The sequence below is a fragment of the Quercus suber genome, unplaced genomic scaffold (genome assembly GCF_002906115.3).
Source record: "Quercus suber isolate HL8 unplaced genomic scaffold, Cork oak 2.0 scaffold_23, whole genome shotgun sequence".
NCBI classification, from domain to species: Eukaryota; Viridiplantae; Streptophyta; class Magnoliopsida; order Fagales; family Fagaceae; genus Quercus; species Quercus suber.
In genome coordinates, this window is record NW_027069488.1 from 870,934 (window position 1) to 894,256 (window position 23,323).

Sequence of the window (23,323 nt, forward strand, 5' to 3'; positions counted from 1 at the left end):
GTTCAATGGAATGGAATGGAATGTGTTTCTTAACCATATAAGTGGAGAAATGTCATAATTTGATTTTGGGAATTTTATTCTGTAAATCACTAAATTATGGGGTGCTGCAGGTTGCAATTTGGCGCGATATAGCAAGGAGAAGATTAGTTGTTGCTTTTAGAGGAACGGAACAAGTAGGTTATATCTCGTTGTTCTCAGTGCAGTTGGGTTATTTGGCTTCAGTTCAAATTGTTGATACATTTATCTTTTCAGACACAATGGAAGGACTTGATAACTGATCTAATGCTAGTTCCTGCTGGGTAATATAATATCTATCCAAGCTACGAATTTTTTAGTGATTTTTAAATTTTTAATCCTTTTAAGACCTTCTGCCATTAAGTCTAGTTTAGCTGCATTTGTCAAAAACAGCACACTTACTGATTTGGTGGATGTGGATTTCAATGGAGAGATTGCCCATGTGCAGCTAGATTGCAGTATTGATTTGTCATTTGCTGAATAATGCTTTGTTATATTTAGATCAAAAAACATTTTAATTTCATAAATGACCTTCCAGCTAATCAGAAAGCAAGGAAGTAATTTTATTATGGCTTTTGCAACCTGTTATCTAATACACTCCTAAATTTTGGGCAGCAGTTCATTGTGATCATTCTTACTAGAATTATCTGTTTGGTGTCACATCACATTTAAGATTTTAAAAAAAAAAATTAGATGCTTTTATTTTCTAATATGTCCTGGATAATAATACTTGTAAAAAAAAAAGTTGTGGATAATGTTAACCTAGCCCTGGGGATTCTTATTGCTTTATGTAACATCTTCATAATTTTGAGGTGGTTCCATTAAGTGTTACACATTATATTTTCGTTCTAGTTCTGATTCTTATATATATCATATACAGGCTTAATCCTGAAAGGATAGGTGGAGATTTCAAGCAAGAAGTTCAAGTATGTAAATGAAATGGTAGATTGAATTGTGTTTAAGAGTATTCATGAGATGTGTGAAGTGTTAAACAGTATTTGTTTAATGTAGTATCAGTAATGGTGCAGTAATTATTTCAGGTTCACAGTGGTTTTCTAAGTGCATATGATTCTGTCAGGACAAGGATTATCTCTCTCATCAAACTTGCAATTGGTTATATGTAAGTTGTTCATTTGTTCAACTTTATTCTAAGCGTGGAGCTAACATCTTAATGTTGCATGAGAAATATGTTTGATTTTGTTAGTTGACAAAATAGAAGTGAAATTTTGTTTTTTTTGACAGAGATGATCTTGCTGAGCCACCATTCAAATGGCATGTGTATGTGACTGGTCATAGTTTAGGTGGTGCATTGGCTACCCTTCTTGCTCTTGAGCTTTCCTCTAGTCAGTTATCTATGTGGGTTCTTTATCTTTCTACTTATGAAGTCATTCTTTTTCATTCTTCAGTACATTACTTTAAATATGCATGTGCGTGTCTTTACATGCAAAATTTTGGGTAGGAAAGATTTACTATACAATGCTTTTGGAGAGTTTTGATGTTTCCTTGAGGTCAATCCAACCTTCACATGTTAGCCCTGTTTTTTTAAATTTTTATTCTTTTTATTAGTATTATTATTATTTAAAAAAAAAAACCAATTGTGAAGCATCTAGTTTCTATATCTTCTTAGTTTTAGAGGTTTAGTTGGTTGGGATGATGAGAAGAATTTAAGAATATAATGACGGTAACCTGCCAGAGCTTGACATAATTTGTCCTATAATCTTGTGCACACTTGTGTAAATTGCACATATACCTATAGTGCATGTCTATGTAACAACATAGGATACATGGCATCACTATTCAACATAAAATGGTGGGCACTAATCATTTACAATATTATAGAAGGCAGAAAGGATGACATGATACATGGATGTGGAGGGGAAAAGTATTTTTTTGAGTATAACAATGATAATTTTTGGCTTCTATCTATATTGAAAACCAGTGTTTGCATGTGTGTATTTATAGTTATCTTTGCATAATTTTTTGTAAGTTGATGTTTTATTTTCTAGGAATTTAAATTCAGAATGAGGACAGTAATGTTTGTGACTCATTGTTTATACTATGAGTTATTTTTGCAAAGGAAGATGATAATGAGGAGCAAAAAATGGCATGGTGTGTTGGTGGGTTGGACAGTGTGCAAGATGTGTTAAACTAGCAAGATATTTGGAATGTTTTGCAATCATGCCAGCATGCTAAGGCTGTTGTATTCAGGAAGGAAGGGCTCAAACAGGACACCTTACAACCAGCACCCTGTTTGAGCTCTTTCCTTGCTTGATTTCAATGACCTTAGCACTCTGGTATGCTTGTTAAACATCTAAATATTTTGCTAATTTAACATGTCTTGCAAACTTTCCATGGTCCACCAATATATTACTCCTACTGTTATTTGTTGCAAGTGGAACAGTATGGGGCTATTTGGAATATTGAGCAACATTGTGATGTGATTGGTCGGTTTTAAACTTCAGGGGGGAACATTTCAACTTGGGTGATATTAGGGTGGTTATTTGTAATTTACCTGAAGATTTTAATGGAAAGTGGAACACACTTCATGATTCTTTTCCTCATGATTTACAAAATTTGGAAGCATGACTTACAAGTTGTCATGGATTGTAAAGCTTATCACGAATTCTTGCAAGTGACATGTGGGAGCATAGTGTCATCATAGCTTAAAATATGTAGGAAAATGCACAGAAGCTTACTAGAGATAGGGGAAATAAAGATCTATGTCTATGTTTTCAAGAAATTTAGTTTGCCTTCTAGGAAGTTGATAATATTAAGTTCTTCAAAATATGGTGGTTATCTGTGGACTTGTCCCAATAAATGCCATTGGTGGTATATTAGAAAATTGGATCTGTTGACTTTTCAGGTTTTTCTGAAATAATATTTAGTAACTATAGAAATCTAATTAGATTTATTTTATGATATAGTTGTGGATGTTTGGGGTTCACTGGGTGTTACTTGAGTGAGTTGTGGTTGTATCATTTGGGTGGAAGGTTAGTGTTGGACTTGTTGGTGCTCATGGTAACTTTTTTCTTGGAAGATACCTGTTGTCAATAAAATTATTATTTTCTACAAACAAAAATGTTGATAGAACTTACTACACCCTAGTAACCTTAGAAATTTGATTCATTTTACTTTTTCTTTTATAATGTGTTTAAGACCATTGGCGTGGAGCTTATCATAAAAACATCTTCTTTTGTGTGTACCAGGCATGGGGCAATCTCGGTGACTATGTATAACTTTGGATCTCCTAGAGTTGGTAACAAAAAATTTGCAGAATATTATAATGAGGTAATAAAAAACTGTACTTATTATCCTTATTATCTACCTAGCAAAAAAAAAAAAAAAAAAAAATCTGTACTTATTATCTTCAATTGTTACTCATAATTCTTTCTTATTTGATAGAATTTTGCATATTAGCTAGGGCGGAAATGAAAGAAAAGCAAGCCTGATTTCAAGGCTGTAATAATCAGCAAAGAAACCCAAATTTCAGTTCTAAGGGATGACCTTAATATAATTTCAAAATAAATTCAATAACATGTCTGCTGCTGCAAAAGTCAACAATTTAGCTATATGAGAAACTTACAAAACCTTAATATAAGTAATCTAAACCTTCAAACAGGTTTAATCCCTGCCCCGTGTCTTAACAACTTCTAATAGGATAGAATGATGGAAAAGAATACATGTGGTTGACCTTGACTAGTTTGTTGAGGTTCCATGAAGTCAGATATTGTTTCTTAGAGAGAGGCCCGACTACCTCAGATTAGTCAGATATTGTTTCTTCTTTATCTTTTTCTTTTTGATCAGTATGGGAGGGATATGTAGTTTTTTCATTGAATCGAAGCTTTTTCAGTTGGTGGTGGAGCAAGGAGGAAATTTCTTTGCGTTACGTATTTTTGAATGGGGCAAATACTTCATGAAATCTGTGTTTATGGGCAAAACCGCGGCATTATGGTTGATGAAAAATATAGAACACACGGTGGTTGGGGTAAATCCCAAACAATTTTTCACGCTTAGGGAAGGCGATACTGCTTACACCTTGCAATGGGGATCAAACTCTTTTGGTCAGTTCCTGTTAGTGTTTGAACTCAAAGTTGGCGGGCTCCGGAGGTCTGTCATAATCCCTGAAGGAAAAGAAAAACATGGTTGGAAGGATTTTGGACTAGAATTGAGGAAGATGTTAGAACCCAATCAATATGCTTTTGGTGATTCAGGCCATGCAAAGTTTATCCCTCAGGCATAGAAGCACAACTCAGTGCTTCACCCATCACGGTCTTTTGTCGAGATAGTGAAGGGTCCAGTGCAGGCAAAAGGTGGCATTCAATCGTTCCACAATTCCAAGGATTTGGGCAAGAATATTATAGATGAGGCGATGGTGGAGAAACAGCAGAATAGGACAAAGGAAACGACGGCAGTGTCTTCGAAACAATCTCGGAATCAGGTGATGGATGGTTCGGTGAGTCAGCCTGGTACAACAGCTGTGAGGGGAGGGGAGAGAGAGGAGCATTAATTTGGGTATTAATTCAGGAGAGAAATTACCGGTGCAATATAAAAAAAGATCTCCATTAAGGTTCAGTTTGAATTCAAATAAAACTGAAATTGGAAAGGGGAGTGATTTGAGGGATTCATGTTGGATTGGGAAAGGATTAATTGTGGAGGTGGCTGAAAATGGGAAGCGACGGGTTTCTTGGGATAAATCCAAAGGTGGAAAGAGTTCTTTTAAATGGGTAATACGGGCTTCCACAGAACATAAGGAGAAGATGGATATCGGTTTGGACCCAAAACAGTTAGAAGCCCATTGTGTTCGTAATTCAAACCCGATGACCACAAGCCCAGGAATCTCAGAGGCTGGGGAATGCTCCAACACTTATTCAGGCCCATTCTCTTCCACATCTATTTCTGACGGGTCTGGAGAGAATACCACGGTCCTTCCAAATTGTTTAGTGACGATGTTGAGGAGCGAGATTGAAGGGAGCCTCTCGGTTTCTCAGTCGCAAGTGGCTTCGCCGGTAGGGGCTCTCCAGACCGATGCAGATGGAGGTTTGGTTTCTCATCCATGGAGTGCTTCGCTGGTAGGAGTGTCGGGATGCACTGAGTATTTTCAGGTGATGGTTTTCAGGTTTAGCTCTGACCGGAACAGGATTTTGGGCTCCAATATGTTGTCAGGTGGGTTGGTTTCTGAAGATACAAGGTCGGTCACTCTCGAATTTGTGCCGAGATTGATTGGACTATCTTTTCCCGATCTTTTTTTGGAGTTTTTGCGAGCTGGTTCAGTGGGTTTTGGAGCATCAGGTTAGGAGGTTAACTCCTTTTCTAGCAAGGAATTCTTGAGCCTTTCTAGGGAGGACATGCTTGTGGAGGATGTAGCTGATATTCTTGTGGGTTTTGGTGAAATAGAATTGTCAGACTGTTTACCTTTGCAGATTATTGCTCCGAGTGAGTCGACAATTTCGGCAGAGTTGGAGGAGGTCACTGAGGTATTGAGTATTGAGGCGAAGTTAGATAATTCTGGGTGGGTGAAACACAGAATTCTCGGTTTCAGTAAATTGGTTAGGTTGTCAATGACTTGACATGAGAAGTTGTGCATTGCTCTCTTACAAAGGCTAGAAGCTGAGATGGAGGCAGCTAATGTGTTACGCAGGAAAGTAATGGGTAGCCAAAAAGTGGCTAAGTCCAAAAACAAGGGACGTAGAGAGCTGCGAAACTTGATCTCTTCGGTAAATTATGATGGGAGATAGAGGGTGGATCTTGTGCTGGTGTCAGTAGATGGGGATATTTTTGTGTTTATGAAGATAAAAATGATTTCGTGGAATGTTGAGAGGTTTAAATGATCCTTGGAAATGACTTGTGGTGAAGAATTTGTTGCGGGAGTGGAAGTGTGATGTTGTTTGTTTACAAGAGACGAAAATTGCTAGCATGGATAGACAGCTGGTTTGTAGTTTGTGGAGCTGTCCATACATGGATTGGGTTGTTTTGGAGGCTGATCGGACTACTGGTGGTATTTTGATTATGTGGGATAAGAAGGTTTTGGATAAGGTGGAGGTTATGGTTGGTACTTTCTCAATATTGGTAAAGTGGCAAGGGGTGGGGGACGGTTTTATATGGGCTTGCTTAGGGGTTTATGGCTCAAATGAGAATAACGAAAGGGGTCATATATGGGATGAGTTGGTGGGTATCCAGCAGTATTGGAGGGTACCATGGTGTTGCTTTGGGAATTTTAATATTGTTCGCTTTCCTAGTAAGCGTAGGGGTGAGACACGTTTGACCCTAGCTATGGAAAAATTCTCTGAATTTATTGAGGATCTGAACTTGATTGATTTGCTTTTGGAAGGAGGTAGCTATACATGGTCAAATGGTACTGATCAATCAGCGATGTCTAGGATTGATAGAGCTTTGGTTACTCCAGATTGGGAGGAACATTTTCCAGATGTTATTCAGAGGATTTTACCCCGTCCTATCTCAGATCACAGTCCAATTCTCTTGGAGGCAGGGGGAATGTTAAGGGGGAAAAGTCCGTTCAGATTTGAAAATATGTGGTTGAAGACGGAGAGGTTTGTGGATAGAGTTCAATCTTGGTGGAATTGGCATTCTTTTGTAGGTACACCTAGTTTCGTGCTTGCCAAAAAATTAAAGGCTATGAAAGAGGACATTGTGCAATGCAATCGCCGAGAGTTTGGTAATGTAGAGCGTCAAAAGAAACAATTATTGGAGTTAAAAAAATTAGACGCTAAGGAAGGGGAGTTTGGTCTCACTGATGGGGAGAAATGTCATAGGGCAAATTTGAGATCCTAGGTGGAGCATATTCTTTCCTTGGAAGAAATTTCCTGGAGACAAAAATCTAGGATGTTATGCCACAAAATGGCTAACTCTCATAGAAGGTATAATCATCTGAGGACTTTGAAAGTGGATGGGGTGGTTTTTGAGGAGGAACCCGAGGTAGTTAATCAGGTAGTACAGTTTTATAAAAATTTGTACAAGGAGTCTGAGGGGTGGAGACCTTTTGTGGAGGGTTTGGAATTTGATTGTATTGGGGATATGGAGAGGGTTTGGCTTGAAAGGAAGTTTGAGAGGGAGGAGATATTTCAAGTCGTAAGTGACTTTGAAGGGGACAAAGCTTCAGGTCCAGATGGGTTTACTATGACGTTTTATCATCATTGTTGGAAAGTAATGGAGAAAGACGTTGTAGCGGTCTTTGAAGAGTTTTTTCAACATTTTAAGTTTGAAAAATCCCTTAATGCTACCTTCATTGCCTTAATTCTTAAGAAGAATGACGCCTCTAATATTAGAGATTTCTAGCCTATCAGCTTGGTGGGGAGTGTGTATAAAATTTTGGCTAAGGTTTTGGCAAATCGTTTGAGAGTGGTTTTAGATCAGTTGATCTCTGAGACTCAGAGTAGCTTTGTGGGTGGTAGACAAATCCTTGACTCGGTTCTTATTGCAAATGAGTTTGTGGATAGCCAAGGGAAGAGTAGGGTTCCTGGAGTTATATGAAAACTTAATATTGAGAAAGCCTATGATCATGTGAATTGGGAGGCTTTGCTGGATTTGTTGAATAGAATGGGCTTTGGAGTTAAGTGGTGTAAGTGGATCCGTACTTGTTTTTCCATAGTTTCGTTCTCTGTTTTGATTAATGGGTCTCCAAATGATTTTTTTGGTAGTTCAAGGGGTTTAAGACAAGGGGATCCGCTTCCTATGCTGTTTTTGATTATGATGGAGGTGTTCAATAGGATGTTGAGAAGAGTGGAGGGAGCTGGCCTAATCCGTGGTTTTAATGTTGAGGGTTGGAGGTGTGATGGGGAATGTGTCTCACATTTATTGTTTGGAGACGATACTATCCTTTTTGTGATGCAGATGTGGAGCAAATTCTTCATATTCGGTTGTTGTTACTTAGTTTCCAGGCGGTAACAGGTTTGAAGGTCAATGTGCACAAAAGTGAAATGGTTCCAATAGGGGAGGTTGATGATGTGCATGCCTTGGCTGAAATTTTGGGCTGCAGAGTTGGAACATTGCCTATGTCTTATCTTGGCATGTCGTTGGGGGCTTCGTATAACTACCCTTCAATTTGGAATCCTATTTTGGAAAAAATTGAGTAGAAATTAGTCGGGTGGAAGAAGTTGTATTTATCTAAGGGGGGTCGATTGATGTTTCTCAAGAGTATGTTACCTAGTCTTCCTACCTATTTTCTATCGCTATTCACCATTCTTACTTATGTGGCTAATAAAATTGAGAAGTTGCAAATGGACTTTCTGTGGGGTGATAGCAAGACTCATCTGGTAGGATGGGATGAAGTTTGTGCACCTATATAGCCAACGGTGGCTTGGGATAAGGAAACTTACTACTTTCAGTAAGGCTTTATTGGGGAAATGGTTGTGGCAGTTTGGGAAGGAAGAGAATTAGTTATGGAGGAGGGTGGTAACTTCAAAATATGGGGAGGAATGGGGAGGATGGACCTCAAAGCTAGGTAGGGGAGTTCATGGGTGTGGATTGTGGAGAGATACTTGCATGGGATGGGAGGATTTTAGCAAAAATTGCAGTTTGTTGCTAGGTTGGGGAATAGAGTGAGATTTTGGCAGGATAGGTGGAATGGGGATCAATCTTTCCAATTGGCTTTCCCAAGGCTATATGGTTTGGCCATTGATAAGGAGATATTTGTAAAAGCTTCTTTGTCAAGACAGGGGGCGGAGGATAGAAGAATTTGGGATGTTCGCTTTATTCGAGAATTTAATGATTGGGAGATGGATGAAGGGTTGCATTTTCTTCGTATATTGGGACCTAATACTCCTCCAATGGATGTTGGAGACCGGATGAGATGGAGTTAAAGCCTAATGGGGACTTTGACATTCGGTCGTATTATAACAAATTGCGGGATTCTCCCCAATTGTCTTTCTTTGGAAAGGTATATGGAAAGTTAAGGCCCCTAGGCAGTTTCTTTTTTGTTTGGTGTGTAGCTTGGAATAAGATCCTAACGGGTGATTACTTGAGATTGAAGAGATTGGATTTTGTGGACTGGTGCATTATGTGCCTACATTGTGGAGAGACGGTAGACCACTTATTTTTTTATTGTGAGATGACTTATCGGTTATGGAGCTTTGTCTTCATAAATTTTGGTTTGTCTTGGGTTATACTAGATCGATCCCAGATTTGCTTTTTGGCTGGTAGAATTGGTTGGGGAAGCATTCGTCTTAGATGTGGAACTTAGTTCTGTTGTGCATCTATGGTGTATTTGGAGGAGGGAATCGGCGAACTTTTGAGGATTTGGATAGTTCTGGTGATTAGATGTTTGCTTATTTTAGTGGGACTCTTTTTGATTAGTCTCGGGCATGGGGACTCACGTGTAGTGATTTTCTCCCTTCTTTTCTTAGCTCTCTTTCTCTTTTGTAATTAATTGTTGATTGATTTTCTTTTATGCTTTTTTCTTTGTTTTCTTCTTTTTGTATTTCTGGGTTTGCTCTATGTTATTCATGCATAGAGTAGCCGTTCGTATATTTAACATTCTTACTTATAAAAAAAAAAAAAAAAAGAACTTGCATACCTTTCTAATTTCTTTGGTATTTTTGTTGAGTTTGGCAGGATGGGGCTAGCCCCCTACTTCCATAGGTCCTTGGTTTGACCTCCTAATGAGAATTGAGGTCCTTACGCAGGCTTCTCATCTCCAAGACTTGCTTGCTCTATATGGAGTGCGCCTACTAGGATGTATTTGCTTTACTCATACCTAATTACTTGCTACTAAACCCGAAGCGCCTCTGCTTGCCGGAGGCAGAAAATCTTAATAAAGGGTTTGATTACTAGGCTTGGTTTGAATCTTTGAAGGGATTGGGGGGACCCCCACCTAGACAACTGGGAAAAGCCTCCTTTATTAGTAATTAGGTATGTGGGAGGTTAAGTTAGGGTCAAGGTTCTTGGGAATTTTCCCATTTTCCTAGAGCTCTTTTTTTTAAAAAAAAAATTATGCAGATAGTAAAGAACTTGAGGAAAACAAGATTAAATAAAAAATATTCAAGAATTATGGTCTAGTTTTAATGCAAGGCTTTCTTGGCATCTTTTGTAATCTACTTTAGTTATTATTGAGTTTTAATATTAAGTTTCTTTAGGTTAGAAATTTGTTATTTTGTGTTTGAGTCCTTTCCCATTTGGTTTAGAAGTTCTTAAGTAGTTTTAAAATTTTATTTTTTTAAAATGTTATTAGTAATTGTAGTCTTTCAAGAAATAGCTTATTTCTAGTTCTAGTCCTTCTAGGAAAGAATTTATTATGTCCTTGATAAAGGCTTTTTTGAAGTCAATATGATTGATAGTGAGATTGATTTGAGTAAAACTCCATCGGTTTATTTGAAGCTTTGAGGGTGTGATTTCCTTCTCCTTCCAAAGTGTAATTGCTGAGGAAAACCTAGGTCTGATTGCCTAGTGTTCATCCTTCTTTATTCTCACTCCATTAAACTATAAAAATATTCATAACCCAACTTTTATTCACCTAAACCTACTCAAACCCTTAAACATCACTATATTCAAGAACCCCTCAAGATCTTATCAAGAAATCTAATTTAGTGTTGAACTCCTAAGATCCTACATCAAAATTGATACTAGAGCCCATTCAGGCTTCTGTCCTGCGTCATTTTCTCTTCCTCTTTTCACTTATGCTGCTGATCTTATCTTATGTAACATACTATTAAAAATATTGGTTGATCTTTATCATGTCTATTTCTCATTTCATTCTCTTCTCACATTTTTAACCCTTCTTCCATTTCCTTCTTGCCTTATCATTCCCTTTTACTTCACAGTTTTTCTAGGGTTTCAAGAATCTGACTATTGGAGTTATGTCCAGATCTCAGGTTCGAAATCTTAGTATTTTCTTGCACATTGCTGCGACTTATTATGTTCTGGACAAAGGAGTCATTCATTTACATTATCAGAAGCTGTCTGGATCCAGAACCCTTAAGTTCTGGTTAATGATACGATGGGCAAACTTAACCACTGAGTTGACTAGTAAAATGGCTTAAGAGACTCACTTACACATGATTTTACTGTTAATTCTTCATGCATCTGCTTCTCTTATATCATGTCCTGATTGCATGTTTGGGAAAGCTTACACAACCTTCGATACTTACATTGCAGAAAGTTAAAGATAGCTGGCGAGTTGTAAACCACAGAGATATTATACCAACCGTCCCTCGCCTGATGGGTTATTGCCATGTAGCTCAACCTATTTATCTGGCAGCTGGAGATCTAAGAGATGCCTTGGTGCGTAGTTTGTTTGGTCATGTCCTGGTCCTTTTTTTCCCTTCTCAAAATTTAATATATATACTTTTTTATAAGTAAGAAATTTTTTATTGAGAAAGGACTACTATATACAAAAAGAGTGAAGTAGGCAATAAAAATATATACAAATAATGAAGAAAAAGAAATTATGTACAAGAGAAAAGAGAATCTATAAACAAACGGAATGGAATCACTAGAAGTGAATCCCCAAGCTCATAACATATAGATCATATGACAAGCTCTATAATTTGTTATCTTCATAAATATTTTTTGGCATGCACTGTATATATTTAACTTTATTCTTATGGATGGAATGGATTAAATGGTGCCCTCACTAGATTGTGACTTGCAAGGTTGAAACATTGATTTGATTCCAGAGGAGCATTAGCAACATTATATGTAACCGTCATTTTGAGAATATAACTTAAATGGCCTTGTATATGGATGTTGTGGATTTGGCATTTCCTGCTTGCTTTTCTTTCTAATGACCTCATCCATACATTAGAGACATTAATTATGAAGAAATTAAGGAACCATAAAGAATCAATATCTTTACATTACATTTTTTTCCATATGGTTAGAGCTTAGAACACCTTCAGAGAGCTGCCATGTTGCTAGATTGGAAAATTTTAACTTCAGTAAATTTGTTTAGCTTACTTATCCTGCTAACAGCTCTAGTGTTGTTTCAGGTTCTTTATGTTTTTGCCTCTTTGAAATTAAAAAATTCATTTTCTACCCCTGTTATAGCTTATTGGGTTATTCTGTTTTCAGTGGTAAAGCATTTCTTTACTCATTTAGCACCATTATGATTGATTATATAATTTTTGATTTATTTAATTAAGCCCCCTCTCCCTTTTTTTTTTTCTCTCCAATGAGTATATAGTTAACTTTCAAGCCCAAACCATGACCACTTAAAGCTATTTTCTCGAGAAAAACATAAAAAATCAAAAGCATATCCCGATTTTATGTGGTCAGCAACTGTAATTCTTTTAGTATAGTAAATGCACTTTTTACCAACTTGTGTACTTGGCAGTATCAATGCTGAAAATTAGTTTCGCATTATATAAAAATTAGTTTCATAGCTGAATGATAAGTTAATTAGTCTAGTACATGCTATCCCAGGAAAATATGGAGCTTTCAGGAGATGGTTACCGAGGTGATGTGCTTGGGGAGTCCACACCAGATGTTCTTGTCATTGAATTTGTACGTTTCTACTTATTCATTTTCTTCTTTCTTTGTAATTATCATGTTTGAATGCCTATTCTTTTTATATCTATTAATATATTAAATTTGGTATATAGGGTATGTGCACATTAAAGTTTTGAATTTGCAATACATATATACTAACATATCATGATATTTGCCTATATATTTGTAAACACTAATGTAAAATTTATAAATTACTGACAGTATTATCAATACAGAAAAGAAAGAGAAAAAAAGAAAAAAACAGTATCATTAATGTATCAACTTGCATCACCATGATATATTTATTGACATCACCATGACATCCATTAGCTGCAGCTAGGGGAAAAAATGGTTCACAAACAGAGTATATTGGTCAGTTCAACTGGCTAAACCGTGAATTGTTCTCATTTCTAGTCTGGTTTAACCTCTATAAACTACTCTTGACAGTTGAATCGGACTCAATCTGATTGACTGGTTTAACCAGATTGAGTCAGCTAATGAACTGCGATATCCAGTGAAATTTTATCAATTCAGTAAATTTTTAAAAAAGAATAAAATTCACATTTTAAACCTTTTCTCCCTGAAATACTCCATAAATCTTGTATTTTTTGAATCTAAATGTAAGGTTTAAATTATTTAATACATAGTTAATTAGTGTGTAAATTGTACTATATTATCTTATTGTGTTATATATTTAATTATTATTTTTTGTGATAAAATTGGTTGAGCCAGTGTTTGAACCGGTGAATCAGCCAAACATGGAAAGTACAGGAGCACTAAAAAATGAAAAATGAAAAAGCGAAAAGTAGAAAACTACTAATACCTAATTTTAATTTAAAAAATGATATCACAAAAGGTAAGGAAGGACTATTGCCCAAAGACAACATTAAGTTACAATGCAGTTTTATAATTCTTGTTATGTGTATGTATTTGTGTTTGGGGCAAAAATGAAATATCAATGTAATTAACATATTAACCTTATATAAATAATATGCATGTATGTGAGCTGTATTGGAAGTGTGTTCCACAATTAATTAACCAAGGAAGATGATGCGGTGGAATTCGATTGCATAGACACTAGGTGACAATATTCTTCCTCAGGAATGGAGACTATTTGGAACAATCACTAGGGTTTTTTGCTTAGGAGGAGATTAGTAAGGTGTGTAGGGTTCATAAAGCCATTTATGGCCTTAGGCAATCTCCCTGGACTTCATATGACAATTTCAGTAAAGCAGTAGTCGAATTTGGGCTACATTGTGTCAATTTGAATACTCTGCTCTCTCTTTTACCTCTTAGAAAGGGAAGATCTTGTTAATAGTTATGTTGATGATGTAATTATTACTGGGGATGACATTAAGAAGGAAATTGATGAATAGGAATTCCTTCAAAACTCGTTCTAGGAATTCCTTCAAAACTCATTTCAAATGAAGGATCTAGGAATTATTTATTTATTTATTTATTTATTTATTTCTTGGGTATTTTAGGTAACTTGATTTAAAGAAGGAATTAGTTTGCTGCAAAGAAAATGTTTTGGAAGAATCAAACTTGTTAAGCTCTAAACCGGTAGACACTCTTATGGATCCTATTGTCAAACTATTTGTGGATTGTCTAGTTCTGGGGGATAACATCACCTGGATGCCAAGTTGAACCATCTTATCATTATTTTTCTAGATATAACTTTTGCAGTTACTTCTGAGTTAGTATATGAAGGCATCTATTGGAGAGATAACACCTTTGGGAGTCTCCTTGAATAGTTAATATAATAAATGGGGACACCACCTAACCTAAAAGACTTAAGCCTATGAGTTTGGTCCCAACTATGTTATATTAACCACTCCCTCTTGTCATTCTTATCCAATGTGGGACTTCACTCACATTGGTCACTTATGAGTTGAAGCTTTTACATGTTTAGATGAGGCATGATCACCTTCAGATAGAAGATGTACTACTGGGTATTGTAATTTTCTAGGGGTAAACTTGATCACTTGGGAAAATAAGAAACAAGGTTGGGAAAATAAGAAACAAGGTGTTGTATCCCAATCTAGTACAAAGGCCGAGTATAGGGCCATATGTCAAGTGAACTTGTGTGGATTATACACCTTCCTAACAAATTAAGGTTTGATGTGTAGTTGGCGATGACTATGTATTGAGACAACCAAGCAATTGTTCATATTGCTTCTAATCCTGTGTTTCATGAGTGGACTAAGCATATAGAGTGGAATTGTAATCTTTTTCAAGAATGAGTACAAAGTGGTGTGAGCCCTCACAGTACATCCCCAATGTACTCGGGTTGGCTATGGACTTTGTGGATAAGGGTGATAGAAACAAAATATGGTAGCATTTTTTTGGGGGGGGGGGGGGGGGGGATAAAAATAAAAAATTAAAATAAAAACTGCAAGAAAACTCTCCCTTCAAGTACCCAATAATAAGTCTTTTAATACAAAGATCAAATTGTCATATTCATTAATTAGGCATCAATTTTAGACACTCTTTGCAGTTGATTAATGTGACCCAAACCTGAGTCACATTAGCATTAAACTTTTGAATCACTATTTCTGATTCCGCAAGTCAAAATGTAGAAACTAGAAACACATCTTTTTTGATAAAATATATATATATATTTTTATTCACAAGAGGAGAGCGTTCAATTACACAATGTGTGCATTATTTAACCACTCCTTAAAAGTTAGGATATGATATTCAAAAGATTTATAAACTCCAGATATGAGGATTTATTCCCCACCCCCCCCAAAAAAAAAAAAATCCAGATATGAGGATGAAAGGACACTACCCAAGGTAGTCCTCAAATTGTATACAGATCATAGACAAAATTTGTTTATTAACATGATTATAGCACTCGATTAGAAGCAAAGTTTGTTTAATGATAGGGTAGCAATCACACCACTTTCTTTTTCTTTTTTGATAGTAACAATTTTTTTTTTTTTTGATAAGTAATAACTTCATTGAAAAATAAGAGAAAATACAGAGGGAAAAAAGCACATCGGCTGTGTGCTAGAAGCAACAGGGGAAAAAAACTAAGTAACAATGAAAGTACAAAAATCAAGCATATCAAGTAAATAGATAAAAGTAAAACACCCATAGCATTTACCCAATCAAACAAAGTCTAAAAAAAGAGAAGCTTCAACTCATGAATCGATCTTTCATTCCCGTCAAAAGTACGTATATTCCTTCCTCCAAATGACTCACATAAGACAATGAGGGATCATTCTCCAAAGCACCGATCTGAGTCTGTTGAACTTGTTTGAACATGCCAAAAGTTCCACGACACTACACAGCATGACCCAATGAACCCCAAATAGTGAACACACCATATTCCACAACTCTTGAGATACTGGACAGCGTAGGAGTAAATGGTCAGTAGTCTCCCCATTCCTCTTGCACATACAACACCAATTCACCACCACCACTTTTCGCCTCCTTAAATTATCAATGGTTAAAATTTTCCCCAATGCCGCTGTCCAAATAAAGAAACTAACCTTTGGAGCACTTCCACAACAGTTTCCATGGAAAAGAATCTGGATTTGGAGGTTATAAGGCCCTATAATAAGAATGAACATCAATAACACCCCTAGTAGAGAGTTTCCAACAAATTTTATCCACCCCATTCCTTCTAAATAAGGTCCATAAATGATACGACTGACTTCAGCTCCCAAACTTGAACCGGTCAAGTAAATCGGATATTCCAATGGTAGTTTGCCTCCGAGGACAACAACTCAGCCACTGAAGCATCCTTGTTACTAGCAATATTGTAAAGGTCTAGGAAGATATTTTTCAAGGGAAGCCCCTCACACCATGGATTACACCAAAACTTAAAACAAGAACCATCCCCCACCTTAAAGATGATAAAGGATAAAAGTCATCCCACCCCTTTCTGATGTAATTCCTAAACCAACCCTGTAAGGCCCCTGCACGCTACAAGACAACCCCCCCCCCCCCCAAAAACATGCTACCATATTTTGTTTCTATCAGCCTTCTCCACAAGGCAGTCCTTTTCATAGCATATCTCCACAACCATTTTACATTCAGTAATTTATCCCGTTCACAACAGTGAGTTAGAGCCCATTTGGATAAGCGTTTGCACCACGCAAACGCACATTTTTGAATCAAAACGCAAAATTCCTATCATTTGGCATTGCCATTTTTTAGCGATTGCGTTTTCAAAAATGTCAAATTTGGCGTTTTGGAAATGAAATACAGTCGAACCTTTCCGAAACTGCAATTTTAAAAACTCATCACAATCCAAATTTGAAACTGCTACTTCTCATTGTTCTCTATGCAAGTTGCAAAACAACATCACAGCAAAGCTCCAATGGTGGCTAAGACACACTGGGTAAAGGCTTCTAAACTTGGTGTACCCAAATCGCATATAGCAATATATGTTGGAAGTAGAAAGAAGACGCNAGATGTACCATTTTGATTTCTGAACTCAATTCTGATTGGGAAACCTTTTGTACAGATGAAGGGTGAGAAAGAACTTATTGAAAAGATTTTACAGACTGAAATAAATATATTCCGTTCGATTAGAGATGGGAGTGCTCTTATGCAGCATATGGAAGATTTTTATTACATCTCATTGCTAGAGGTATGTTCATTTATATGAATAATCATAGGTTTTATATGTACTTCTTTTTATAGTTATCTTCACGGTTGCAAAGGCAATTAAAGCAAAGCTGATCAGTGCTGTTGGGAAATTGTTGATTCATTAGATTAATAGATCATATTTCTTCAAGTTGTTTGTGCCTTCTCTAGTTTTTAGTTTATGCATCATTGTTTGTTACCGAGTTTTAAATGGCTTGAATTTCTTTTTCTTTTTCTCCTTCAGTATGTAAGATCGAATTACCAACCAGTTGGGAGTTCGCGATCCAATCAACAAGATAGCTTATCAATTAGCTAAGAAGGTTGTGATAACTCAAGGCTGGCAGCAAAGTTGTACATGTACCTTCCATCAGTTTGAATGTATAATTTAGATGTTATCAGGCAATTTGTGCCTGAAATAGAAAGTCAATCCAATAAGAGTTATATTGAATCAGTTAGTGTCTATTATACACATTTGCAGTACACACACTGCCCAAAAACTGATCGTGACTCGTGACTTCACTTGGTTTTGGAACGTGTGTGCACTGTGTGTATTAAATTATGTACTCTAGACATTTCCCCTAAATAATACCAATACATCGGGTTGGTCTTACTTTAAATGATCGTGTCTTTCTCGAAGTAGACATTTGTGGGCACAACAGAAGAAAGTAGATTCAAATCCAAAATGGTTGCTTTTAAAAGAGTAAAAATCTCAACCATAGTCATCTTGGCTGGATCTAGGCACAGATGAACAATTTTTTTTTTTGGATGCCTTGAGGAACAGGTCACAAGATGATTCATATTGGCTGTACTGCCTACAGATGAGCATTTAAAAGTCCCTTTATAAGAGGAGAAGTGTTATATCCACAATATTTTCACAACACTTTCATAACAAATCATAAGTGATAAGTTATTATTTGTTTTAATTTGAACCTATTACTAAAATTACTTTTTAGCGCACCAGTAACCGCCGATAACAATTTGCCACTTAAAATTTGTTATGAAAGTGTTGTGAAAATGTTATAGATATAGCATTTCTCTCACAAGAGTTGGATCACTTAATGTTGCAGTAAAATTCTTGCAAGCTGTCATCCCAAAGTCGTTTAGAAATTCAGCAGTAAGCTGTCTGAGAATGTTGAAGATGATCTAAGTTTGGAATATATGGAATGTGACTTTCTCATGAGAGTAACTGATGTATAGCATGGTGATTCTCACTGGCCGTGTTTGTAACTTACTGATAATAGGTTTTGCTTACACTACAAGATGATTAAAACCGAACAATACATGATTAAAATCAAATGGTAGAAGATGTAACTAAACCAAATTACAATCGGTACTTGAATACAAGCATGAAGCAACACTGCCAGACTCATTTATCCAAAAAAAGGGGAGGAAAAGAAAAGTTCTTTCTCTGATTCTTAAAAAAAAACAATTTTGAACCTCTTCCAAACTCACTCTCTCATTTAGAGATTCTCTTCCAAAAGCTTTTATTCGGCCGTCTGCAATTTGTCACCTTGGTGTCTGTTTAATTTTTGGTGCATGGTGTCCAGGTGACCCTGTGCCTTTTGTTATAATTATTCTGCTTAGTGATTGACTTGCCTTTCCCAGCAATTCGGAGAGAGTCAGTTGCATTTTTGGTTTCAATATTCCACCATCCTAGTTGAAAACCACCTTTATTTATCTCCTTTCCATCCTCAGCAGCAACACGTTGGATATCCACTCCCACTGAATTCAAATTTGAAAACCCAGCCTTTGAATCCGCCACAATAAATTCTCCCGATATTGCTGTATCCGTTTCCTCCAAATTAGCCGACAATTTTTGAAATTGATTGGTGAGACCCGATATTTCCGTGTTTTCCATCACTGGAACATTAGAGCCAGCCGCTGCCACCACAATCCCTGCTGCATCTGCATCCCCCTTACTGCTGCCGGAGCCACCACGTCAACCCCATCTCCATTAGTAATCAGCTGTTTCATCTCTTTGTTCTCCTCAATTTCGTCATAATAGCCTCGGACCTCCACGAAAGTTTTCCTTGAAGGATTGAATTGAGGTGCACAAATCCACGGGCCAAATTGCTGTTTGTCTACAGTCAATGTTCCTTTGCTTTTGATCCAAAGCTCACAATCTTTATTCTCATGGGAAACAAGACCACACCAATGACAGATACTGCGTAATCTTTCATACTTCAAAGGTACCCACCAAACACTGCCTTCACTCAGTATGATTTTTCTACATCTGCACAACGGTTGTGAGATGTCAATGACCACTCTTACTCTCATGAAACTTCCCCCCTCCATCTTTGTCTTGTCTTCCAATTTAACCACTGTACCTAGAGTTTCTCCAATTCTCTCTGCTACCTCATAGTTCATATAACGCACTGGCAAGTTATGAATCTGAACCCAGAATGTTGCTGTGTTGAACTTCAGATTATTGAGTGGTATATCATCATCATAGCGCTGAAACAGGACCAAATGGTTGTCGAAGCTCCATGGTTCACACATTACCACATTCTCTGCATCATTCTCGGAGTCAAATACAAAAAGCAGTTTATGCTCTCCTGCTTTTCTTATCCGAAAACCCTTTCGTGTTCTCCATAGTGGCCTGAAAGCTCTTGACACATTTTCAATATTCAGCACTCTTCTACTCAAGAATTTGGCTGCCAAGATATATTCTCGTTCTGTTTTCTGTTTGCCTAAATGATCAATATCTTTTTCTTCTCTCTCAGATAACGTAAGTTTATTCCATTCTCGATTGATATCTTCCATCTCTTACACACTCAACTGTTTCCCTAACCCCTTGAAAAAAAAAAAAAAAAAAAAAACCACCAAGCCCTACAAATAGTCTTGCTTGCTACTGGAGGGAACAAGATTTCCTTCTCGTAGAGGAGACAATGTAATTCTACTGCCCAGAAGGTTGGAAGCCTCCAGCCTTCTCACGTAGAGAAACCCTCCTAGCACTTTGAGCTTGTTGAGAGAGAGACAGAATAATATGTATATATATTACCAAAAAGTATTTCATGGTACAGGAGAGAGCCCAACAATATGAGTGTAGGGCAAATATAATAATATATGGGCCTATGCTCAGTGGGCTAACATTGCTCTGAGACCCAAGGTGGCGTAACTGGAGTTTAGAAATATCACGGTCAAATATTTTGGTCAATGGTCAACGGGTTAAACCCAAGTTGGATTTGTTGATGTGGTTAAAGTGATGACATGGCTTGGTGATGTGTGGCACTAACATGGCTTGATGACGTGGCATGCTAATATGGCACTGAATGTCTAATATGCTGATGTGGCAAATGGAAAGGCCGTCATATGGTGAAGTGGTGAAGTGCGTGTAGCTACCGTGTGTCTAGTGCGTGATGGTGCATGGAAGTGGTGTGAGATCTTGCCAATGCGTGGGTTTGAAAGCCTAAAAGTTTTAGTATTGTGTGTGGTGTGAGCAACAACAAATTGGACTGTTTATGATTGGGTTTTTCTCGTGATTGTTTGATTTATCAAATCGTGAGTGTGATTTGTTAAGTTGATGAACAAAAGGACTGAATTTGAGAGTTCCAATAGTTATGGGTTTGACAGCGATGCTTGCTTCTGATGGTCTATTGTTTAGGCATTATTGAGAGCATCCACAACAATGGAGCTAAAAATATAGCTATTTGGCATCACAAAAAGTTACTTTATCTATTTTACCTACTCACATGTTGCAACAGTGGATCTATTTTAGTTTTTAACACAATAAAATAATATAAATATTACAATAAAATAATATATCCACACAAACTTCCCAGATTTTCTTAGAGTTTCTTGGTAGCCAAACATAGCAACCCACACCTAACACAGCACAAACATCCACCATCACCACCACCACCACCACCAGCAGTCCACAGCAGAAGGGAAAAAAAAAAACCCAAATCCTCAATCTAGACTAAACAAAATCACCAACCGGAGACAAACCCAGCACAAATCGGAGACAAACCCATGCGTTGATGCTGCCCACGCTGTCAACATCCTTGCCGATGCTTTGGTTTCCAATTACGCTACATCTCTCTATCGGCTTTGATCTCATTGCTCTACCCGTGGGTTTGAGGCGGATGGCGGATCGGTGGCATGGGTTTGAGGCGGATGGCGGCGTGGGTCTGAGGCTGATCGGTGGCTTGGGACGGCTAGTGGGTTAGTGACATTGAGCTTCGGTGGTGGGGACGTTGACGATGAGTCGAGCTAGCGGCAGTAAACAGAGTGAGCTTGAGAGACCAGAGTTGAGAGAGTGAGCTTAAAAGAGATGAGCTTCAGATGAGATGAGAGTGAATGAGAGAGAGAGGCACAGTGTGATAAAAGAATGAAAAAAGAAGAAGCAAGTTATATTATTTTAATCCCCAGCTGGAATAAAAAATTATTATTTTTTTAGCTCTCAGCTATAGTGCACATCTATAGCTCCACTGCTGGATGGTGGTTTTTTTTTTTTTTTTTTTTTGGTGGAGCTAAAATAGCTATATAGCTATTTAGCTCCACTGCTGCAAGTGCTTTGATACCATATTAAGGAGAGAGAGAGAGAGAGAGAGAGAGAGAGAGAGAGAGAGAGTAATAAGTATATATTATTGTGTATGTCATTGTACAAGAGAGAACCTTTATATGATACACTATGCGTGAAGTACAAGTTGTATATATGAGTGTTGTGCATTGCAAGTACAAAAGTACAATGGAACTAAGCCCAACGGGCTAGTCTAACATATATACTAATAGATCTTTAATTCTTGCGGATGGTTTTAGGTCAATAAATGTCATGTATGGTTTTTGTTTTTTTTTTTGTTTTTGTTTTTTGTTTTTTGTTTTTTGTTTTTGTTTTTTTTTTTTTTGTAGATCATATTCTATGATATAAATTCTAGCCCATCAATATTTAGTATTTACACAAAGGTCAATCTTTGTTTTACTTAAAAAAAAAGAAAAAAAAAAAGAAGGTAAATCTTTGATTCTCTATCTTTATACAAAGGTCAATATTAGATTTACTCAAGAAAAGAAAAAAAAAAAAAAACAACCCAAAAGGTAAATCTTTGATTCCTAGTAGAATTCCACAAAGATATTATAAAAAAGTTTGGTGACTAACAATATTTAAGATTTAGATTCTCTAAAGTTTCTAGAATATACTATAATATAGAGTTACATATATATATATATATATATATTAGCTTTAAACTAGTATGGAGTAATTTTCGTGGTGATTTATAAAACTATATGTGTGTATTATTTAAACAAGTAATATGACTCATTAAAAAATTCATGTGACCAAAACTAGGACAAAATTTGGTTGTAACCAATGGCTACAACTTCAATATCTTTTTATTAGATATGGATATTAACAAATCTACCATTGGATTACATTTTTTTTTTCTTATAACCTTTATGCTTGCAAAATTTTTAAAAATAAAAAAACCATTAGCTATTTCATCAATCAAATATTTAAATTTCAAGTTTTTGTAGTCTAAAATTTTGCATAAAAATAAGTTTATGAATTGAATAGTAAATAACATTCGATTGACACGAGATTGACATGAAATTTGATATGTATATTAAAAACATAAAATACAAGTAATCTAACAGTTAGATCTTCAAAATATGTAGCATTTATTTTATAAAGAAGGATTCATTTAGAATTTTATTTGTCAATTGATGATGTGACAACATCTTAATCATTCTCTATATATAAAAAAAAAAAAAATCTTAACCATTTATTTTAATACAATGGTGGGGATTTAGAGAGTGCCCTAGGTTAGGTAACCAATCACATGAACATACGAAGAACTTAAGTAGTTGAAAATAGAAACACGATCAACTACTAACATGATGGTCCAATTATATATACAAATATACGTCTTAGCTAAACTCGAATGTAATAATAAAGATCAACTTTCAAAGATTATCCATGATGAATATATAAGAAATTATGGAGAAATATGTTGATATATAATTCAATGGAAAGATCATGAACTCTGTTTACATATTAGTCCTTTGTTACTATTATTTATGTGTGGCTGTGAAATGATCCACTGGGACCGAAGGGCTTGAAGATTGGGCCTTATGGACTAGCTTGTGGATCCCTGGCCATATAGTCTGAAATGGGGTAAGTGAATCCAATACAAAAGGATTACGCGAAGGAAGTCTGATATTAATGCCCCCTTAATTGACTGAGGAAGGTGTTATAGAGCAAACAACCACAAAAGAATGGGTAACTCTCTCTCTCTCTCTCTCCTATTCTTTTGTTCTCCCCCATTTAATAGGGTTC

At 36.4% G+C, this 23,323-nt stretch overlaps 2 protein-coding genes across 4 annotated transcripts in view; one reads left to right on the top strand and one right to left on the bottom strand.

Annotated features, from left to right (window-relative positions):
- Positions 1 to 17,669, top strand: part of LOC112017480 (uncharacterized) — a 34,043-nt gene extending 16,374 nt beyond the window's left edge. For 2 of the 3 annotated variants that reach the window (XM_024049930.2, XM_065765222.1), the window contains 10 exons: positions 111 to 173; positions 253 to 299; positions 896 to 941; positions 1,056 to 1,135; positions 1,258 to 1,371; positions 3,222 to 3,303; positions 11,122 to 11,247; positions 12,388 to 12,468; positions 16,931 to 17,056; positions 17,297 to 17,669. In XM_024049930.2, the coding sequence (XP_023905698.2) occupies positions 111 to 173; positions 253 to 299; positions 896 to 941; positions 1,056 to 1,135; positions 1,258 to 1,371; positions 3,222 to 3,303; positions 11,122 to 11,247; positions 12,388 to 12,468; positions 16,931 to 17,056; positions 17,297 to 17,368 (837 nt within the window). In that variant the 3' untranslated portion in view covers positions 17,369 to 17,669. The remainder of the gene's footprint in view (positions 1 to 110; positions 174 to 252; positions 300 to 895; positions 942 to 1,055; positions 1,136 to 1,257; positions 1,372 to 3,221; positions 3,304 to 11,121; positions 11,248 to 12,387; positions 12,469 to 16,930; positions 17,057 to 17,296) is intronic. The other variant, XM_065765221.1, reaches the window with a different exon arrangement.
- A 1,240-nt stretch (positions 17,670 to 18,909) lies between these two features.
- LOC112017470 (uncharacterized) lies at positions 18,910 to 19,815 on the bottom strand. The gene has a single exon (XM_024049921.2). The coding sequence runs from the start codon at positions 19,813 to 19,815 to the stop codon at positions 18,910 to 18,912; it is 906 nt and encodes a 301-aa protein (XP_023905689.2).
- Positions 19,816 to 23,323: the final 3,508 nt, after the last annotated feature.

Bases quoted from the DNA above. Each gene is read 5' to 3' on its own strand.
- LOC112017470 (XM_024049921.2), bottom strand. From the start codon at position 19,815: ATGGAAGATATCAATCGAGAATGGAATAAACTTACGTTATCTGAGAGA.